This window comes from Antedon mediterranea, chromosome 4 (genome assembly GCF_964355755.1).
Source record: "Antedon mediterranea chromosome 4, ecAntMedi1.1, whole genome shotgun sequence".
NCBI lineage: Eukaryota > Metazoa > Echinodermata > Crinoidea > Comatulida > Antedonidae > Antedon > Antedon mediterranea.
This window is the reverse complement of record NC_092673.1, coordinates 35,046,428-35,069,255: the sequence shown is the minus strand read 5'-3', so window position 1 is coordinate 35,069,255 and position 22,828 is coordinate 35,046,428. Positions and strand designations below refer to the sequence as shown.

General features: G+C 33.4%; 1 protein-coding gene across 1 annotated transcript; it reads right to left on the bottom strand.

Annotated features, from left to right (window-relative positions):
• Nucleotides 1-456: 456 nt before the first annotated feature.
• LOC140046621 (atrial natriuretic peptide receptor 2-like) lies at nt 457-21,393 on the bottom strand. Its single transcript, XM_072091313.1, has 19 exons — nt 20,715-21,393; nt 16,092-16,389; nt 15,638-15,692; nt 14,561-14,687; nt 12,549-12,619; nt 11,596-11,716; nt 11,105-11,180; nt 10,574-10,661; nt 9,968-10,180; nt 8,395-8,580; nt 7,680-7,848; nt 6,794-6,940; nt 6,051-6,258; nt 5,039-5,179; nt 4,535-4,727; nt 3,214-3,388; nt 2,669-2,859; nt 941-1,044; nt 457-778 (listed from the first exon to the last, which is right to left on the bottom strand). The coding sequence occupies exons 1-19, from the start codon at nt 21,391-21,393 to the stop codon at nt 586-588; spliced, it is 3,435 nt and encodes a 1,144-aa protein (XP_071947414.1). The 3' UTR covers nt 457-585.
• Nucleotides 21,394-22,828: the final 1,435 nt, after the last annotated feature.

Genomic DNA, 22,828 nt, shown 5'->3' with positions numbered 1-22,828 from the left:
TCAGGAATAAAGTGTGCTGATCGATTTGGTTGTTACGTTGTGTATAAAAGCTGAACCTTCCTATCATTTCCAACGACAGAACCAGGGATAAAGTGTGCTGATCGATTTAGTTGTTAGGTTGTGTAAAGCTGAACCTTCCTATCATTTCCAACGACAGAACCAGGGATAAAGTGTGCTGATCGATTTAGTTGTTAGGTTGTGTAAAGCAGCTGAACCTTCCTGTCATTTCCAACGACAGAACCAGGAATAAAGTGTGCTGATCGATTTAGTTGTTACGTTGTGTATAAAAGCTGAACTTTCCTATCATTTCTAACGACAGAACCAGGAATAAAGTGTGCTGATCGATTTGGCTGTTACGTTGTGTGTAAAAGCTGAACCTTCCTATCATTTCCAACGACAGAACCGAAAGTGTGCTGATCGATTTAGTTAAGTTGTTACGTTGTGTAAAAGCTGAACCTTCCTATCATTTCCAACGACGTAACCAGGGATAAAGTTTGCTGATCAATTTAGTTGTTACGTTGTGTGAAAGCTGAACCTTCCTATCACTTCCAACGACAGAATCAAGAATAAAGTGTGCTGATCGATTTAGTTGTTACGTTGTGTGTTTAAGAGCTGAGATTGTCTGTCATTTTCGACAATATAACCCGGGATAGAGCGTGTTGATTTGATCGATTCTGGATACTCTGGTATGGAATGCGATTCAAAGAAGCTCGCCGCTGGTTTTTTTCTGGATGGTGGGCTGAGAAGACTGTCATTGCTTACTTCTGACACTGTAGAGCTAAAGGATATTATACAATAACAAATGAAACATAAAACAATAGGCCTATTACATTAGTATATTATTATGATTGTTCAAAAGTAGGCCTACACGGAAATGCATGCTTAACTTAACCGAGTGAATTAAAGAATATCATTTTTAAAAACCAATCTACTTTCTCACATTTTTTTATTGAATTCATCCTGTGCGTCGTATATATTTTCTTGAGAATTAAGTATTTCTTCATCAGATCGGAACAACCAATACGTTGTCATGCTTCCTTTCCCCTAAAATAAATACAAATATATAACTCACCAGGGGCGCAGCCAACAAAGAATTAAAGGGGGGGTCAACCAAATATGTGAGTATTTTGCGAGCGAAGCGAGCAACCATGGGCTGGGGGCCAGGGGGCCGGCAAGGGCCCCCGGTCGGGGTCCAGGGGGCGAAGCCCCCTGGAAGCTTTGGCGGTCTAGCGCCATCTAGATCATTTGAATCGGTTTACACACACACAAATATGACAACGTTAACACTAATAAACTGAAACAAAGAAAACAAAAAACAACTCTCATTTTCATTACATAACATTTTTATATTCCAGGCTGCCACAGACAAACACTTTTTTTCTTGCTTGTTTGTTGATTTGTGTAGAGAGGCTGTAAACTCAGAGGAAGAATTATTTGAATTCCTCCCTTTTCACCAATACAAAAGTTGCATGAAATGAACGTAGAGTTGCAAAAGTTTGAAAAAAGAAATTAGAATGATAGCATGGAGTGATATTATTAAATGAGAACCGTAAGTTTAGAGTTCATACACTGTGCAAGTCCAAGAAGCTATCTTGGCTCCGTGTGTATGTGAGACGCTTATCATACCCAGTACATACAATATTTTGTTTAAAAATATACCTATTTTGTTCGAATGTATAGTATAGGTGATATCTTATACATAATTGTAATAACTAACTTCTAAATTATTATCATACATTTTACGTTAGTTACTATAACGGCGCTCTAGACATCGCGTGATGCATCTTTAAACATAAGTTTGGAACATTCTTCTTGGCTTGGAGACAGAATTCGCGAATGACATTCTCTGTATTATTGTTCATGTTAAAGTGTATGTTCATGAGGCACAATCCCGAAAGCTGCTCATAAGACATGTGATTTTGCAAACAGGTTTTCGTTCTCCACAAAGTCGAAAAACTCCGCTCAGCTTCAGCAGACGTTACGGGCATAGGCCTACGCGATTAGAAGACTTAAGTACTTGCACGCACATTCGGGAACACATCTGGATCCGCTAATTTTACACAGTCGCTTCCATCACTGAAGCTCGGAATGAAGATGTTCGTGTCTTGGCAGATCACCGTACCAAATTCAAGTTCCTTGAAGACTTCTTCAACATTACACTTCACGATAGACTCGGGTGCTACGCCAAATATTTTAAAGCATGGCCTGTTATCGGCAGAAAAACGGGTTTTTAACTCGGTTTGTAAATGATCAAGAAGTTGATTTGGTAATACTGCTCGGTAGTAATCTTCCACAGTATCTCCAGGATGATTTGATCTGTATTGTTGTCTCATGTTTTTATTTATTTTTTCTAAAAAAAAGGGGGGGTCAGGACCCCCGTGACCCCCCCACTGGCTGCGCCCCTGACTCACTGCGAAATAAGATAACCACCGTGTTCACAAATAGACGCATATTGGCAGCGGGTGGAAAACACTCTAGAATTGCAGAAGTTAACATATCTATGTATATGGACATAAATTATTTGACCATAGAAAAGTGTTATATATATGGGGTGCAGTGTAATACGTTATCATTTATTTAAGTATGGCGCCCCGTAACAAACGGCCAATACTAAGTACAGTAATTGCCCTGCCATGTTGTGATAACTATATATACAGAAAACTCATACCTTTATCTTGATATCACCTCGTTTATCCATTCTATAACCTCCGATAGTATTCAGAATATTGTAAGTGCTTTCACTTATGTGTATATGTTGAGGTAGGCCGTTTGATTCCATTCTTGAAGCTGTGTTAACAGTGTCACCAAAGAGACAATATCGAGGCATCGTTAATCCGACAACACCCGCCACTATAGGGCCTAGAAACATTTTAATCAAAATAATAAACTTATATCAAGAATCTGTATCTCATTTTCTAATACTTGATTTTATAACTGTTTAAATAGGTTTCTTGATACTTTTTTTTACCCGATTACCAGTGTTGTATCTCTATATACAACAATGTTTACCCAGTATCATAGGAATTTCGGTAATACAGCATCTCATTTGTATCACATGTGGCGCCTGTATCATGTAAGAATACAGTAGGTTACGGGTTAGGTTATGGTCACGATACTAGGCGATGCTGTACATGCGAAACACATGTGCTTCTGTATTACCAAATAACCTATGATACAGTAGGCCTACCGAAAATCGGCTTTCTTTACACTTACCAGAGTTGATCCCTATTCGTGTTTCCAATTGTCTTTCTGGCATATGTCGAATTATAAATGTCTTCACCCTGTCCAGAATATTAAGTGCCATATTAGCTATTTCACTCGCGTGTCTGTCGCCATTTCTCTTAGGAAGACCGCTTGCTACCATGTACGCATCCCCTATTGTTTCAACCTATTTTACAATACATTCATTAAGTACAATAACAAATCGTCTATTTACTTTTATATTACTATTGTATTAGTATAATGCAACAAAAATAAAGTTGACTAAAGGCCTTTTATTTAGATTCATACAAATTGATTGATATTTTGCTATAAATATTAAATCATTTAATTATCACAGTTACTTAAAACCGTAAAATAGTGTAGATTCAAGTGCAATCACATGCTGACGATCGAATACGTAATTTGCAGCCTCCCGTTTTCCCGTTCTCGTGCGCGCGAAAACGAACACCTAGTAGGCCTATGTTTTATTGGATTAGGCCAAGTTGAGCCGCCGACAAGTTGAGCCGCCGCCAGAAAAACGTTATTTTCTATGGAACGCCAAATGCTAACTTTCGCCGATGCTCGTTCAATTTATGTTAGTGATAACGATGTACATTCAAACGTTTATATATCATGGTTTTTAGTATATATATTATTAAATATTATAATTAAAGAAATAATTATGAAACTCTGGCTTGTAGATTCCAAAATATAAAACATCACCGAAAGTGATCGTTTTTAGCCAAAAATGACGTAAACATGTTGCCCCTCATTCAGTCGGCAGTTGTATGAAGTAGGCCTACTCCATTTTTCGGTAAAATAATTACATAAAATCACGTTTTTTAGTAAAATATTTTGTGTATTAACATTTTAAAATTCAATAAAATATGATATTAAAAGATTCGTAAATAAAAAATAATATTTACTTAACCTCATTCGAAAAATGTTAATACTCTATTAATAATTAGTCCTGAGAGACAACGTGACTTTATGTGGTAGGCCACCTACACGCGAGAAAAATTATGAGTGCACTGAATTTTTTCCTCGAAAGATTAAAAACAATTAAATTATTAAATATTACTACTTTCCTTTGCTGTGTTAATTGTAATAGGCCTATGTAATTATATATTATTTATTTTCATGACACAATAAACCAAGACCATGAACTTATGTACTAGGACACCATCCTAATCACTACGCGAAATTTCGTAAAAGACGCATGCACTGGGCGTTTCATAGAAATCACCGGCGGCTCAACTTGTCGGCGGCCCAACCGGTCATATCCCGTTTTGTTCTTGTGTTTTCGTGTTATGTTGTATCAAATCCTACCAACCTTGTATACATCACACTTCCCAATTATTGCATCAAAACAAGTGTAAAGATCGTTCAAGAAATCGATGACTTCAAGAGGATTACTTTCGGCGGATATTTGTGTAAATCCGACAATATCACTAAAGTAAATGGTCACATTTTGATAAAACTCGCCTTCTACAACATTGCCACGCTTCAGTGAGTCTGCAACAGAACTACAACATAAAGGATATTCAGTTTAGGCCTATACAATACCAAATCATTCATATTTGATAAACTATTTATAATTCTGTTGATAAAATAACTTCTTTTTATTTTAGTGCGAACAATAAAAATTAAAAAATCAATTTCTGCACCGTACCGCACGCTTGATTTGCTGTTCAGATTTGCCGGCACAAAAATAAAGGGTCTGATTTATGTACCGGGTGCCGTTTGAAATATTCCCATTTCGTTAACAAAAGAAGCCCTTTAAACAATGTTCCAAACGGCGCCCCGTGAAAAACACAGACTGAAGTAAAGTACGTACGGTGGCAGCATTCTGTAAAGTAATTCATCTGTTTTCTTCTTTTCTTCTAGTAGTTGTCCTGTTCTATCCAATACAACCTTCTCCAGGTTGTCCGTGTACTTTTCCATTTTCGCCAGCATTGTGTCCATTATACTTTCTTTTCTAAACAATATTTAAAAAAGCAAATAAAATAGGTATAATAATAATAATAACTTTATTGAACAGACGCTTTTAGAACAGCGGCACACGTTTTATGACGGTGCGTTCATAAGTTTAAAGAAAAAGAAAAGAAAATGAATTATACAATAGTGAAAAAGTACAACACTTAACTTTTGATGGAGTATAGGCCTATATAAGTATATTTATTTATTATTATTATTATCAACATTATTAATATCTTATTGTTTAAAGAAATTTTATTAGGCTATTATTGAGGATATTATTAAATTTATAATCTTTTATATTATTTATTATTATTTTATTATTTATGTTCTTGTTAATACTGTATTATTATGAAAGTTAATCGTGGTTAGTAATTAATTTACAGTGGTACTATTTTTTTTAATTATTTATGTTTGTATTTTATTAACATTTTTATCTTAGAACAATCATGATTTATGTTTTGAGATTTATAATGAATATAAATTTTAAGAAGTAACCTCCATGTAACAGTTAAGTGTTGTTTACAATGATAAAATAATTAATAATATGAAAGACCTAAAATAAACCAAACTTAGCATTTGTAAAAAAAAAAAAAAAATAAATAAAAAAATTAAAAAAATTAACAAATTAAAGTATGAAAATAAACTTTGCTAAAATGTGTAAATATATTTTAAAATTCATAGATAACTACCCCTGTGCAACTACACCCTGTGCAACTACACCCTGTGCAACTACACCCTGTGCAACTACTCCCTGTGCAACTACCCCCTGTGCAACTACTCCTTGTGCCACTACCCCAGGGACGCATAACTATCCTTCAGAAAACTACCTTCCTTCCTTTATACCATAATTTCACAAGCACATGATTTACCGGCCTTTCCTGACGATCCTGAGTTTCTGACGAAATGAGTGTATATCTGGTCTGTCTTCGGGAAGCTCTTCCCATCCTTGTTTGACGAAATCTAGTAGTTCAGTGGGTAAGCCGTTTAGAGTTCCATCACTGGCTATTTCAGAAAAATGACTTTGTTTCATTGGACGAAATGGAGGCTCCTCTCGCTTCATCACCAGACGTATCACCTCTGAAATAAAGACCGTTTTATTTCAGCGATTAGCCTACGTGACAAATGAACACACGTTTTAAATAAATAAATTTCGTTTAAATTTAGATAAAAACAATTTCTACTTGTTTATGAGTGATATTATATGTATGATACCGTATGAAAAAATGATGATCAGCTCTCTGACGTCATATGTCTATTTTTGTAATTATTTGCCGACATTTAACATCGCCACCATAACATGATGACTAGTGATATACGGTAATTGTTACTTTATCTTAACCGGGAACTGAACTGGAAATTAGGAAGAACGAGAAAGAGATAACTGAATGGTTCAACCTTTAAGCTTGGTTCCCACTAGAACGTAACGCAAGGACGTAAATGCAACGCAAGCGTTTTAACCAATGACAAGCGAAGTTATAGACAGTTGGCAATCACAAGCGAATAAGCCATCGCTTGTGATTGGTCAATTCACTTGCGTTGCGTTACGTCCTTGCGTTGCGTCGCTAGTGGGAACCACGCTTTAATAGCAAATAGCGTGCAATGTGAACTGTACCTTTCGGTGATTTTTCATATATTGCATAAGGATTGTTTTGTGAAACTATTTCATATAATATTATTGCTAATGAGTAGATGTCTCCTTTCTGACTGCCTTTGATGGGGATTTCTTGTCGCAGCAGCTCGGGTGCTGTCCACACCATTCCTACGGGAAATAAAATAACTAATTATTACAAATAAAGCATCAGGGGTTAGCTAGGTTAGGTGTTTTTAGTGATGAGTGATTCTAGTATCATCCTGAGCAGTCATGACTTCTTGATAAATTGACACTGTTAAATTAAATGTATTATTCCAAAAGATATTTTTTCAAATAGTTAACTGGTAATTGTGGGAGTAATGCGTGGTTTCCACTAGGACGCAATGACGTAAGCGCAACGAAAGCCATCTGACCAATCACACGCGATGGATGATTCTAACTGTCGCTTGTCATTGCTAAACTTGTTATATGCATGTATTGTGTAGGCCTATATTTAGTTTGTTTTATAAATGTTGATGTAAATATTCTGTAATTCAGTTTTGGCTGCAATGATAATATGCAACAAAACAAAAACATGCGTCTACGTCATTGGTTGCACCTCTAGTGGTTACCACGCTTAAAGCTGGACATAATTTGGCCTATCACGACGCGATTGGTCTTTTGTGATTGGTCAACTCACGTACGTTGCGCTTCGGTCGTTGCGTTGCAAACCAATCTTTACATTAAAAAAAATGCGCTATTATTGTTAAACGTATTTAAAAAATATTTAGTATTTTTAATTTGTTTAAAGTAGGCCTTTTTGTTGAGTTTGTAAGTTTTCTCTAGATAAAGAAAATATATTAGAAATACAAAATAAATAAAACATGAATTCCAAAAATGCAATAACAACTTAAAAAAATATATTTACTGGAAAATCTGTACGATGGTTCGGATTTATATAAATTGTCTTTGTATGTTTGATGTGCAATCGTTCCAATTCCCGTAATCTTCAACACCCATCGACTATCAATTACACACAGACTTGACGTTAATAAACCATGTGACTTAATCTCTGAGTTATGAATGTATTGAAGACCCTATAAAGCATGGACAAAATACACAAAGTAGTTAAATGCAGGAGACAGAGTGTAGGCCTATTGCAATATCAGAGCGAGGCTTAAATCTAAAATCTAGTAGGCGATGCCCATATTTTTTGTATAACTGTCTGTACCCTGTAGGCCTACTCAGGGATAACAAACTATAACAAAAACAGACGATTAAATAAAAATAAAACGTCAAATTTAAATACACTAAACAGATTTCTTAATCTACATGGCATTACTAGATGTATTCTGTGGCCTATAATTGAATGTATAGGCCTAATTGCAAAACCAAAGGAGGCTTAAATCCAATATCCAAAGTGAGGCGAGGCCTAACTACAAGATACAGAGGTTAGGCTTAAGTGTAAAATTCATATTGAGACCTAATTGCAAAAATACATTCGTAGAAATTTGATGCAATTATATGAATTATTGATAATGAAAACGGAAGACAAACAATTATAGCTTGCTAATGTATCTTAGCATTTCAACATACATTACTATCTGTAGATAAGTCTTAGCGTTTTACCATACATTTCTTACTCTAGTTAAGTCGTTTATAAAAGACATTTTGAACGTAGAATCAAGCTTGATATCGTCATTATCTAACACAACACGAAGCGTTCCTTTTGAGCAATGTTCGGTTAAGTATAAAAGCATTTCATCGTCTTTAGGAGGGAAGCATATTCCTAAGAAGCGGTTTATGTTGTCGTGAACCAGCCAGCGTAACTGCAAAAAAACGTTAAGATATGTATTTGTTAGGCGGTGTTTTCACCTTATTTCGCGCGAATAACGTCAGATTTCTGTGGATACATTTAAACAAACTTTTTTTGCCGATTGTGCAACCAATTAAATCGCGCGTACGTATATGCGACTCAAATTCCTCGTGTCACTCCAATATCGAATTGATGCCCTTACCTGGTGATGGAAAACTTGCATTATGGTTGTTACCGTATATTGAACGGGCGGTTCATGAAATATAGAGCTATTAATATTACAGAGGTTCGCATTTCTGATATGATTAGGCCTATATGATTAGGCCTATACGATTCCAATGATTGCGTTAGCATTAGTTGGCATTAGAATGAGTAGGAGTAGTGTTATTTGAATAGGACGTTATAGGAGTAGTGACTAAGGTACTTTATTACTTTATAGGCAGTACATATTTCGTGACGTCACCGACACTGAATGATCGTGCAATCGCCGCCATGATCTTAATGTAGAATTCTGGACGCAGTACGCAGACATTGCGGATCTTTTGATTTGCGATCAGGTCAATCGATGTATCGTCGTCGTCGCCTAGACCTTCAGTAGAAACCGTCAGTGAGGAAAAACGTCCTAATATCTCCGCATGCGCACAATGAATTAACGTGACACTGACATAGTTTGGTCATCGGAAATAGAAAGCTCCCGAATCATTCTGGATACTCTACTGATCTGTATTAATATCTTCATCATCATCCTAGATACTCTACTGATCTGTATTAATATCTTCATCATCATCCTAGATACTCTACTGATCTGTATTAATATCTTCATCATCATCCTAGATACTCTACTGATCTGTATTAATATCTTCATCATCATCCTAGATACTCTACTGATCTGTATTAATATCTTCATCATCATCCTAGATACTCTACTGATCTGTATTAATATCTTCATCATCATCCTAGATACTCTACTGATCTGTATTAATATCTTCATCATCATCCTAGATACTCTACTGATCTGTATTAATATCTTCATCATCATCCTAGATACTCTACTGATCTGTATTAATATCTTCATCATCATCCTAGATACTCTACTGATCTGTATTAATATCTTCATCATCATCCTAGATACTCTACTGATCTGTATTAATATCTTCATCATCATCCTAGATACTCTACTGATCTGTATTAATATCTTCATTATCATCCTAGATACTCTACTGATCTGTATTAATATCTTCATCATCATCCTAGATACTCTACTGATCTTCATTAATATCATCATCATCATCACTCTGGATACTCTACTGATCTTTATTAATATCATCATCATTATCATCATCATAATGTTAGTCGTCATATTATTCAGAACAATCTAATTATGATTAACATATTATTACCGCTTGCAGTTCTTTCTTTGTGACCTTATTCAGATGAAAGTTTTTCAGCTGGCCTGTCAAAACCGCTACGTATTGCGCTTTATAAATAGCTACCGTTTGAGTACCATGACGTAACTCAGCCGCTAAATCACCAACATCCAATGACAACGATGCCTCGGCCTGGCCAGCGGATGACGTCTGATGAAGCTGCACGGTTGACGGCAAACAGGTTGTCTGTAAATGTATAAGGTTTACTTCATAACCGCAAAAATACTCGACAAAAAAATAAATTAAACAAAAAATGATCGTATTGAACATATAAGTTATTTTTTAAAAACACATTGAATAAAAATATATACATATTTTAATTTGATCAATTTGGCTCAGCGCAAACAACTTTCAACCAATTAAATTACAGTATACGGACGCGCCTATTTTTTATGACCATTTACACACAACAACGCGAGAACAAAACAACATAAGGTCACACTTATGTTGGCCATGCTATCGGATGCCAATTTACACAGACGAGTGGTAACGGTAAGCAGAAAAACGCGTAGCTTGTCCCACGTAGAATATGTATCTCGGCTCGTCAGTGTAAATTGGCCTTAATGCGTTGAATCTTACCGCTAGTAAATTGTGATGATATAATGGTATCAAATCGTCAAACTTTATCAGCCAATCTTTCCTGTTGATATACTTACGATATTTCGCGCTGTGAACAAATTGAAAGATTACGTTATTTAATTTAAGGTAGCAGTATTGTCTTCATTGTTTCAAGAGGTAGTTTATACGAATAAATAATTATTTATTTTCTGATTAAAATAACTAAGTCACTATTCCTTTAGCGGAAATTTAAAGTAACGATTAAAATTGACAAATCTTCTCTGCTAATATATAATAGAGGTATAGCGTATTTATATATATATATATATATTTATATTTATATAGCGTCTGTCTATGCCAAAACTTTTTGATTTACAATAATATTTTCAATACAAATAGTTTTCTCTAAATAATTGGTTTATAATTTAAATTCAAATGATTTCGGTCACGTTTCGTTTGATCCGATTTTGACTCCTAATTTCAAGAAACCGACAAACAGAAGAAAAAAAGAAACACACATTAAAAATCAGAAGTTAAAGATAATGTCACTACCTTAACCATAGGACTGCCATTATGATAACTATTCCAGCTACACCTATAACAGCTACTACCAAGATTATCCACCAATCTGTTAAAGAAAACCATATTATAACCATTTTTTAAAACTAATAATAGGCCTACAGTATTTAAAGTGCTATCACTAAAAAAAATGTTCACGTGTAGGTCTACCACTTTAAATTATTAGTATCAGCCAAAAACACTTGATGCATGCGTAAAATGCTGATAATACAGCATGTATAGAATAATGTTATAACAATGTATTTTGGTACGTATAGTACTCGTACAAACTAAAACAAATGTATGCATTTATGTACATGTGCATACAAAATATTAATGTTGATAGTAGTAGCTAGGCGGACAAATGTTTTTATCAACATCTGTGTATCTTTGGGGGAGTCTATGAGATATTAGTATGTGGCACACTATGATTATAAAGTTTAATGATCATTACACATAAACCATAGCGCTATAATAATACTTACCCGATTTTGTTATAACTGTGTCGCCTGGTTTTATGTTTCCCGGCCATAATATTGTGCCGAAACTTGTGACGCTTTTATTCAAATAAAAAAACGTCGCTACCGGTGCAAATCGATAAGCATCCTGTATGGAAAGTGATTGAAATAGAATAAAAGACTCAATTATATTATGGACGATAACGATCGACGAGAAGTTGATAAATATGTGTTTTTACACACAAATAAAATAAATCGAACAAACTATTATAGGATACCTATGTATATATTTATCGTCGATCGTTATCGTTATAGTGTGTAACACCCTTAAAAATACATATTTGTGTAAACCATATAAACAGATTACCTATTCATTTAAGTTTCGCATATGGCAATACTGTTGTTTAGTATCATAATACATTTCACGTGCATGTTGACTGTATCAGGTAAGGTTGGGATTTGTCATATACAGTATTATTGTCATTATACAGTACCGGTACATTATACAGAGTCCACAACTCTTTTTTTCCCTGTAAAATCATTCTTATTCCCTACTGCAATTTGAATAGTAAATTTATTCAAATATATTGATAAATGTTCTCTTTAAATATGAAAATAATTCACACCCCCAAAAAACCCTGAACCACCTCAAAATGTAGCCGGTTGTTAGCAATCCTTATGTGGAAAAAATAAGATTACGTTATAGGTAAAAGAAAATCATCCTTTCTAATTCACACGAAAAAAGGTCTTGCAAACAAAAAAAGACCTTCATAATACTTACACAAAATGATTACAATTGTGGAAAAATACTAGTATAGTGTCTCGCGTTGTTAACACACAGATTTGTATATGTCTACATTATATTTATATGTCTACATATTAGATTTTGTTATCTTGCTTACTAGGCCTACTTAAATGTTCCGACTGAGGTAACGTGTTGGATGGTTACAACTAAAAGACTGATAATTGCTGTAGCTTACCTGAAAATCCATCAATACGTAGTCGGAGATCCGATCACCGTCATCATCAAACGCAACATGCCCGGTCATTCCTGTAATAATAAATAATAAATGTTCTTATAGCCTATTCTAAATACTTTTTCTTCTTTCGTAGGAATCACCCATCTTTATTGTAATTTCTTCTCATTTTCAGTTATGAACGTATTCATGAATTACAAACCGATGCATAATATTCAATAAAATTTCATTCTTAAAACGATATAGTTACATATCGAAATTCGAAATTCCCTTCACAAGACTAACTTGCAGTCAACAGTTTATACACATATATGGACCAAAATTGTGGAAAGAATTCACTTGTAATGGTGGTAATAAACCGGTTATCTTAAATAAACAAAATAAATGTATAAAAAAACAGGTCAAAAAATACTTTTTATCACTATATGCTGATTAACAACACCTTTGTTTATTTAAGTTCTATATACTTGTTCTTATGTAAAAGGGTCCTACAAAAAAACGAAGCTACAGCTTTTTTATGCAGGATCCCTGTTTTCAGTTGTACTGTAATTATGATGTACTGTAATTGATGACTAAATAAATGTGGAATAAATGAAATGAAAAAATGAAATTTGGCATAAATATAAATAGACTCTAAATACAGTACTGTATATTGTAAAGCATCGTTGAAAGAAAGATTTAGGCCGTTAAATAAATTAATCCAATGAAATACCAAAAGAGTATATGGAGAAAACGTTTTTGATAATGAAAATATAGAACAATTTCGGACGAATAGACGAAGTTAACAATTATGATTTTACAGCCAAAAGTATTAATTTTTACAGCATTACAACATATATAAGTAGTTTTGATACTAATATGTTATTCTTATAACTGAACACTGTCTTGAGGGAACGATTTGTTTCGTGTTCGTCGCATAAAATTCTAATTACAATCACAATAAACACAAATTGATATTGCATCTGATGTTCCTGATAGATAAGCACACTGACAAGATTAGCCAACCAGACCTTTTATCATCGAGTATACAGTTTAATTCTACATATTGTTGAGTACAAATTGTTCATTTGTGGTTAATAATTAAAGACAGGGAGTAGACAGTCAGTAATACACAGTTAAAAAGCATTTAATCGCATAAGTCTATAAAGTAGTGGCGGATCTGGCAAAAATAAAAGCAATTTCACAGAAAAGAAACGAATGGAGAAATGTTGTGAGGACCTCTCGTCGGCAACAAGGCTGTACAGGAAATAGTGGCGGTCCAGGTTTGGTTCCAAATATAAGTAAAGTGCTTAAATTAACGGAAGGAATACACAGTCATATTGTATTGCTTGAGGTCCTGCTAAACTTTTTCAGTAACACAGACACTATCAAAGCTGTGCATTTGAACCGAATAATATTATTTTTACTTTTTTTGTTAATTTGGGTTCTATAAAATTTTCGATGTACAGTTAATTAATAATAGTTGTATTAAAAAATAAGTTCAGATTTTTAAAATTACAGTAGGGCATACAATAGCTGTAATGTTGAGATAATTAGACAACAGTATTGGTATAAACCTTCAAATTTGAGGTTTTAACCGAATAATAAAATTATTTTATTGTTATTTGTTTAAGTTGATTTGGATCCTGCCATAGAGATAAACGTATTTGCCATGCACAGTTAAATGTTGTTGTTTACGGATTGTATTGAAAAATAAGTTTCGATTTTGTAAATCACAGTACCTGTTTTGTTGTGCCAACAATTCGGCCTGTTCATTGATCTAAATAAACAACAGTATTTGTATAAACTTTCAAATGTTGTGGTTTAACCGAATAATAAAAATGTTTTATTGTTATTTTAATTTTTATTTGGATCCGGCTATAGAGAAAATTGCGCGATGCATAGTTTAATTCTTGTTGTTACGAATTGTATTAAAAATAAGATTATGTGAATATAATAAAGTATTGTCTTGTTGGACTATCTATAACTTAACAATTGGGCCTTTTTGAACTAAAAAGTATTTGTACAGTACACACCTTCAAATGCTGTGGTCTTGAGTGACTTGCCGACCATGTATCCATCGTGTGACGATAAGCTACTTGAAACTGTGTTTACATACAGTATAACAGCATCGTATAGATAAGCGGCCATAATACTGGGATTCTAAAAAGACAAAGGCCAACTCCGGATTACATATTGTTAGAAAACATTTGTTGCGAAAACTTTTATAATGCTACTAAAAGGTCTGTCTACACTATCAAACTAGTTTAACAAAAAATGTGCCCAAATATGGTAGTGATATGCCCACATATGGTAGTGATATGCCCACATATGGTAGTGGTATGACATCATCATGTCCATATATGGGCACATCACATTTTTTTGTCACCTGAAGTTTGATAGATCGAACTACTCCTATACTATTAAAAACTGCGCTTTCAAAAATGAAAGTAAAGATTTACTGATTTTCAGCCAACCGCATTCATAACCGGATAAAACTATATTTTCTGTAATTTTTTTTTCTTTAACCTTTCATGAGTGTGCCATTATCATGTAGTGGAGGTGGTAAACATTGTATATTAATCATATAACAATCAGTGATTATTAAACAGTGACGCAAGTACAATAACTGTCTAAAATGTTTAAACGTTGTCAAATAGCAATTTAGGCCTAAATGAAAGAATCTATAACGTTGTTGGTTACGATTGTTTCTGATTATAATAAGTTAGCTTCGATCCGGCTTAGAAACAATAGGAAACTAATCTTTCAAAGTCTTCAGAATAAACTATTTTGAATTTAAGATTTAAATTTAATTGTTTATATCGAAGTCTATATTTTTCATTTTATTTAAATGCATCTGCAGTTTAATACTGTGGTGGTTTAAATAAAACACTGAACTATGAATCTATTAAATTATCATTATTGTTTATGTATTTATTATTTACACATTTTTAGTTTCATCATTAGCGTTTGTATCGAAAATAATAAATCGTCAGCTTAATCATCATCATTGTAATTACGTCGTCATAATCACCATCCATCATCTACACACATATAAGGTACTAAAATATTATTTCAATAACTAATAACCGTCATAAATGACCTTCTACTACCTGTGCCTGAGGTTGTACGTCGTTCATGTTCTCAATTCGACCGTCTGTTGGTAACCTTTAAGTAACGTGCAGATACAAATAGGCTAATGCCTAGTACATAATTGCTTGACTACTCATTGGAAATAAGTTATTATATATATTATTTCTTCGTGATTGTATATTTGCTATTTAGTTTAAACTAGGAAAAAAGGTGCGTGCATGATTTGTGTTGTAGGATAGATTTGTAAGTTACAGAGGCCTATTAATAAAGAATGACTTCCAAAAAGCTATCAGACAACGGTTTAGAAATTATAGGTGGAGGAAGGGGGATAGGACGTAATGATTCCAGGTAAGTGATCTGTAAACATGAGTTCAAATCTCATCAAAGAAGCATTTTCATTCGTACTGAGTGGGGTAGGTTGTGTCTTTACTTTTAAACTACAGTATAACAAATAAATATGAAAAATTATTTTACTTGAAAGTAATGGTTAACAATGTGTCGAATGCGTCCCTTATTTTTCTTTCGTTGTTCTGATTCAATATCGGACCGATAGTCTGCCATCGTTTCGTCATGTTTGTCAACTCGGGAACCAGATCAAAGTGAATAAATACAAATTCTCCTGACGTCATTCCGAGATCACTGGACGCCAACATAAACATCTGGACATCTTCCTCATTTGTAGTTACTCCACCAACTATCAACCAGATAACTGCACGGAATAAAACATTACTGTTTAATATAATAGTTACTCCACCAACTATCAACCAGATAACTGCACGGAATAAAACATTACTGTTTAATATAATAGTTACTCCACCAACTATCAACCAGATAACTGCACGGAATAAAACATTACTGTTTAATATAATAGTTACTCCTCCACCAACTATCAACCAAATAACTGCACGGAATAAAACATTACTGTTTAATACAATATACTTACTCCACCAACTATCAACCAGATAACTGCACGGAATAAAACATTACTGTTTAATATAATAGTTACTCCACCAACTATCAACCAAATAACTGCACGGAATAAAACATTACTGTTTAATACAATATAGTTACTCCACCAACTATCAACCAAATAACTGCACGGAATAAAACATTACTGTTTAATACAATATAGTTACTCCACCAACTATCAACCAGATAACTGCACGGAATAAAACATTACTGTTTAATATAATAGTTACTCCACCAACTATCAACCAAATAACTGCACGGAATAAAACATTACTGTTTAATACAATATAGTTACTCCACCAACTATCAACCAGATAACTGCACGGAATAAAACATTACTGTTTAATATAATAGTTACTCCACCAACTATCAACCAAATAACTGCACGGAATAAAACATTACTGTTTAATACAATATAGTTACTCCACCAACTATCAACCAAATAACTGCACGGAATAAAACATTACTGTTTAATACAATATAGTTACTCCACCAACTATCAACCAGATAACTGCACGGAATAAAACATTACTGTTTAATATAATAGTTACTCCACCAACTATCAACCAAATAACTGCACGGAATAAAACATTACTGTTTAATACAATATAGTTACTCCACCAACTATCAACCAGATAACTGCACGGAATAAAACATTACTGTTTAATATAATAGTTACTCCACCAACTATCAACCAAATAACTGCACGGAATAAAACATTACTGTTTAATACAATATAGTTACTCCACCAACTATCAACCAAATAACTGCACGGAATAAAACATTACTGTTTAATACAATATAGTTACTCCACCAACTATCAACCAGATAACTGCACGGAATAAAACATTACTGTTTAATATAATAGTTACTCCACCAACTATCAACCAAATAACTGCACGGAATAAAACATTACTGTTTAATACAATATAGTTACTCCACCAACTATCAACCAGATAACTGCACGGAATAAAACATTACTGTTTGATACAACATATAGACTAAAATGTTAAAAAACTGTTTTAAATGGTAGGCCTATGACTAATCATTCCTAAACTGAAAAATTGGGCAAAGATAAAAAAAACTTTAGGCTACTTTTTTTGTAAATCATGTTGACGAACATATATATATATATATATATATATATATATATATATATATATATATATATATATATTTAGTAAGTTGTTTTTGCGACCGTCAAACTTGTGAAACTTAAAGATGTATTGTCCCTTTGACTAATTCCAAAAAAATAAAAAATAATAGATTTCGAAAAAAGGTGCGTCATTTTGAAGTATCATAATAGTTATTAACTATCACCAAAAATTTTTCGAAAAAAAATTTTTTTTACTGAAATACAGACGTTTTTTTGTTAAAAAAATAACTCTGACTTCCAGTCAAAGTTTTCAATCAAAACATATCCCATAATGAAACGCGCTTGTTTGGCTACTCTGTATGCATAATCATAAAACTTCCTAATGATCTGTGTGGAAATACCTTCTTAACCGTGACGAGTTGTAAACAATCCTAATTTAGCATATGCATAATGCGTACTCATGGTTTGAAATCTTTGTTTACTTTCGCTCATGACGATTTTCCAGATGAAATGTAATCAAACTAATTTACCTGTTAATTACGTAAACTTGTTGTTTTTGGCTCACATTTTCGACTTAAAGTGAATAACTTTAATATTACTTTGATATGGCCACTTTAAATTTAGAATATTTTAACCTTCATTTTTTTGTGTTTCAAGGGACAATACATCTTTAAGCTTTGTCTACACTATCAAACTAGTTTGACAACAAAAAAGTGTGATGTGCCCAAATATGGTAGTGATATATGCTTAAATATGATAGGGATATGACATCATCTTGTCCATATATGGTCACATGTTTTTGTCACATAAAGTTTGATAGTGTAGACAAGGCTTTTAAGATAATTGTCACTTATTGAATTATAAGTTCAAGCATTATACCATTGTATGATCTACGTTGCTGTCTTTTTGTGGTCATGTAATCCAGCGTAATTTCTTAACAGTAATTTCTAGCCAAAAATTCCATGACTTTTGAACAACTTTTGAATGAGAGGTTAAAGATTTATTTTCTTCAAAAAACATGAAAAATTAAGATTATTATTTAAAAAAAAACTTTGAATAGGTCATTCCGTGGTTTTATCAAGTTAATCACTTCCGTAGAAAAAAAAATGTTTTTACTTATAAAAAGACAAAATAAAAAACAGATTGAAACAAAAACCCATTGACTTCCAGTCAATATGTCATTGTTTGCGGGTTTTTTTTTTCAGGTAAACAATTCATTTTTGGTCAAAGTGAATAACTACTATGCATGTGACATTAAAATGGCATATTCAACAAAAACATTTATTTTTTCAGGGGGAACAATATATCTTTAAAGGGAAATAAGTCATAAAATATCATGTCCAATAAAAGTTTTCTTCCTTTCTTTCATATTTTATTTTCTATTCCGTGATTTTTTGGGTTTTCCACCCTGGAACCTTGCTTTAAATTATCAATATTTGTTGTTTCATGCTAAGACTAATCTTGTTATTTCGGTGGAAGATAAGATAAGATAAGATAAGATAAGCCGATTTAAGTAAGATATCAAGAAATAGATATTGATACTTTAGAATATTCATTAACTTTTTTTAAACGCGCACTACGCTCGACGCGATTGATCACGTGGATGGAAATGCTAATGATCCAGTTTACAAGTGTAATAAAATGACCAACAAGTTAAGTACAGTGAAAAGCATACTTAATCGTTTGCTCATAGTGTAATTTCTAAACTAGATTTATTTGTGTCGAATGCGTCACATACGTGACAAGCAGCTGCCACATGTTTAATGTGCTAAAGCGTTTGGTAATTATTTTTCCATGAATATTCTGAAATAAGAATTCATGAACTGTTCAGATTACACGTAATTTAAATGTAATCTTCAAATGACTCCATGTTAATCTCTAATTAAATTCGAAGCAATGCATATTCCTTTTCATAATTAATGTATAGGAGTATTAATACTTTAAAATGTGTTACTACGAACCGCATACTGTAGGCCTATAGTACTCGAATTTGATTTTATAGTGCGTCAACAAAATAAGACTTTTCTTCGAGTTTCGAAATGTATGTCACGCGAGGCAACGGTAAAGATTGTTAAATTAACTTCCATTGCAATAGGTGTAATTGGATAAATGTTGAACATTACCAGAAACGTACATTAAAGTGTTCTGTACACATTATAATAATCTTTATTCTTAGATAGTATTATACAGGTGTCATTAAATTTAGAGTTATGCAAATTAGAAAGAATAAAAATAATTCAAATCATATGAACGCATTATAGTTATAGGTAACTTGCATCATCAATTTTGGATGATCAACAATCTCAGTCACCGATGAGCACATAACACGGGAACTCTCCTGTCGCGATTTTCAAAGTTCATTTCTGATTTATACATACGGGTTTATCTAAATGACCTGTATAGTCATACAGAACAACATTATATGGATGTTGTTGCATAGGCCTATTCTTTCGAGACAGAGGCTACATGCCGGACACTCTGTCACGATATTGTGGGCGTTCATTTATCGTTATTATCCGGTACATACAATTTAAAGAAGACAGCAATACATTCATTCATTTTGCGAAAACCTTTTGCAACCCGATGGGAGCTTACATCTGGATGATGTAGAATCTCCTGAGGCATGATCGGCGCACTCTGTCTCGATGTTGACCTTGCGTGCTTACGATTCATCATCTTTTTCAAATGTATAATACTATAGTCAAGAATAATAATCACAGTAAAGAATACCAATACAAGCATTTTATTAAACTTACCGCAATCGATGCGAAATTAACTTGTCTAATTTTTAATTAGGCCCATATTTTATTATTATTTTAAGATACTCATGATTTTTTGACACCACGGAGTCACAAATTGGACATCATACACTTGTCGACTATGTCATGTACTTGTCAACTATGTCATAACAGTTTGTCAAACGTACTCGATCAAGTTGTTGTACAACCCATCCTTTTCACCATTTTCAAAACTATAACACATATTTATTATTTACTGTGATACTATACTACCAAATAATCGAATCCACTTACCTGTACAAACGGTCTTGATATTCTTTAATATTTTACTTGCTAAAGCTCGGCTAATACCGCGTGCGTACGTTTCAATGCTAATGATCTCGAAGGTTGAATTTTCTTGCGAGCCTTGTACCTGGATCGCATTTGCTAAAGACTCGTACAATGAACCAATTTTAGTGATAATACATGCCCTTTTCCATTCGAAGAATGTCATAACATTTTGAGTCAATATGGCGATTTTATAAAATGGTGGTACGATTCGAACGAACGTTGGGTAAATAGTTTTATTTGAAAATAAAATTTTGTCTCCGCAAAACCAAGAAATCGAAGGTAAATTCCAATAACTAGTTAAGTCGGTAACGCTCATACAGGGCTTGGTACACGGTGGACCTATGATGATATCGGTTGAATTTGCATAGCATTCGACAGTTTTACCAAGGGCTTGTCTCGTATCGCAAGCAGAATCGTGTACATTAATTTGCAGATGTCCTGATCCTAGGCTGGTTGCTGCTCGACTTTCCACAAGCGGTATAACATGCTTAACTCGATCAATTAAAAACGGGTATGCTTCTTTTTCGGTAGACTTCCACGGTAGAAAAATATTTACTACTAAGAGCTCATTCGATCCACAGAATAATATATCGTTTAACAAGACTATTATGATTGGCCATATCGAACATTTATGAAGCATCATCTTATAACAAGTCCATCATATCTTCTCTGTCACGATAAATAAAAGAGGCAAGTTTACGACCACCTTGCAACGTTAAGAATCATAGCATCACTCTCAAGTGTTATATAAATTAGAAAATCATTGGTAGTTACACCGCCTCATAAAAAGCCAAACGGTATCCGCTGTACTTACAATGTAAAGATATTTAGTTAAACAGAGTGAAAATCAATATTCCACGATCAAAGAAATACATTACGTGCACTTATTACATCGCTTGTAACTAGTGCTTGAATGGTATCACCGGACTAAAATGACAAACCAATTAGTTTTGAAGATGTCTCACTCATTACCCTTAATTTGTAAACGAGATACACTAGATTCCGTAGTATGTCAGTACACGAACAAACTGCGGATGACTGGCTAACGGCGATTTATGTAATGTACATATGTCTTAAGTAGTCTCCTATACGTAATAAGCGGTAATTTTTATCCAACGTAAAGAATGATATGAAAGACATAGCAACGAAACAGCGCGGTAATGACATTAGCTTTGGCCACATGTTTGTACAGAAGTGGCTATCGTGTTAATAATATTAGTCAACAAATAAAATAGGGAAATTACTGGTCTAAACCGTGAATGAGCGTATTGACGGTAACAATCGCGGAGAATGCTAACAATGTTTGAACAAGATGATAACTGGTAATAGTTCACTCCAAAATAAATCGAAATCTTCAAGGTAAATAATCGACTTAAAATGTTTGCATTGATCTCCTTAAATAGTGTATCTAGCTATCGTCCTGGTCAGACTGAATCATCTGTGCTTGATTGCAGTTAATTGGCGTAAATATGCCGATTACAATATTTATTTATTTTACATAGTTAATTCGTGCCTCTAGTTTATTTGGTTTTCATTATCATAATATTATCATCATTTATTTTTAATTTGTTAATGCGATGCAGGTGTCAAAATAGCCCAGTGATCAATCTTATGTAGTAGTAGTATTCAATATTATGTCATTTATTTATTATGTAATATCAATCATTATTTCTTATTTTTACTAATAAATCAACTGTTTATGCAAACATTGAGAAATAACTTATTACTTTATTGATACAAACAAGCAGAAAAATTCTCTTCATTTATGTAAATCGTATTATGTATTTTTTGCCAGTACAATATATTTTGTTAAATGATGATATCATGGAATGGGGAAGAGGGCCTTGGTAGGGATGACAATTTTCCTCGTTGAGTGTTGAGGACGAAAAATATTGTTTTCTTCATCGATTCGTGCAACGTGCACAGAATTTTGAACAAAAAATATTGAAACTGCATGAATACTGGATGTCCGACTGCTTCTCCCACCCAACGGATCTGCACCAATACTAAAATCCCCAAAAGTACACAAATGGGGCTTTAATGGTATGTTCAAATCCGTTTAAATAGTAACTCTTCTC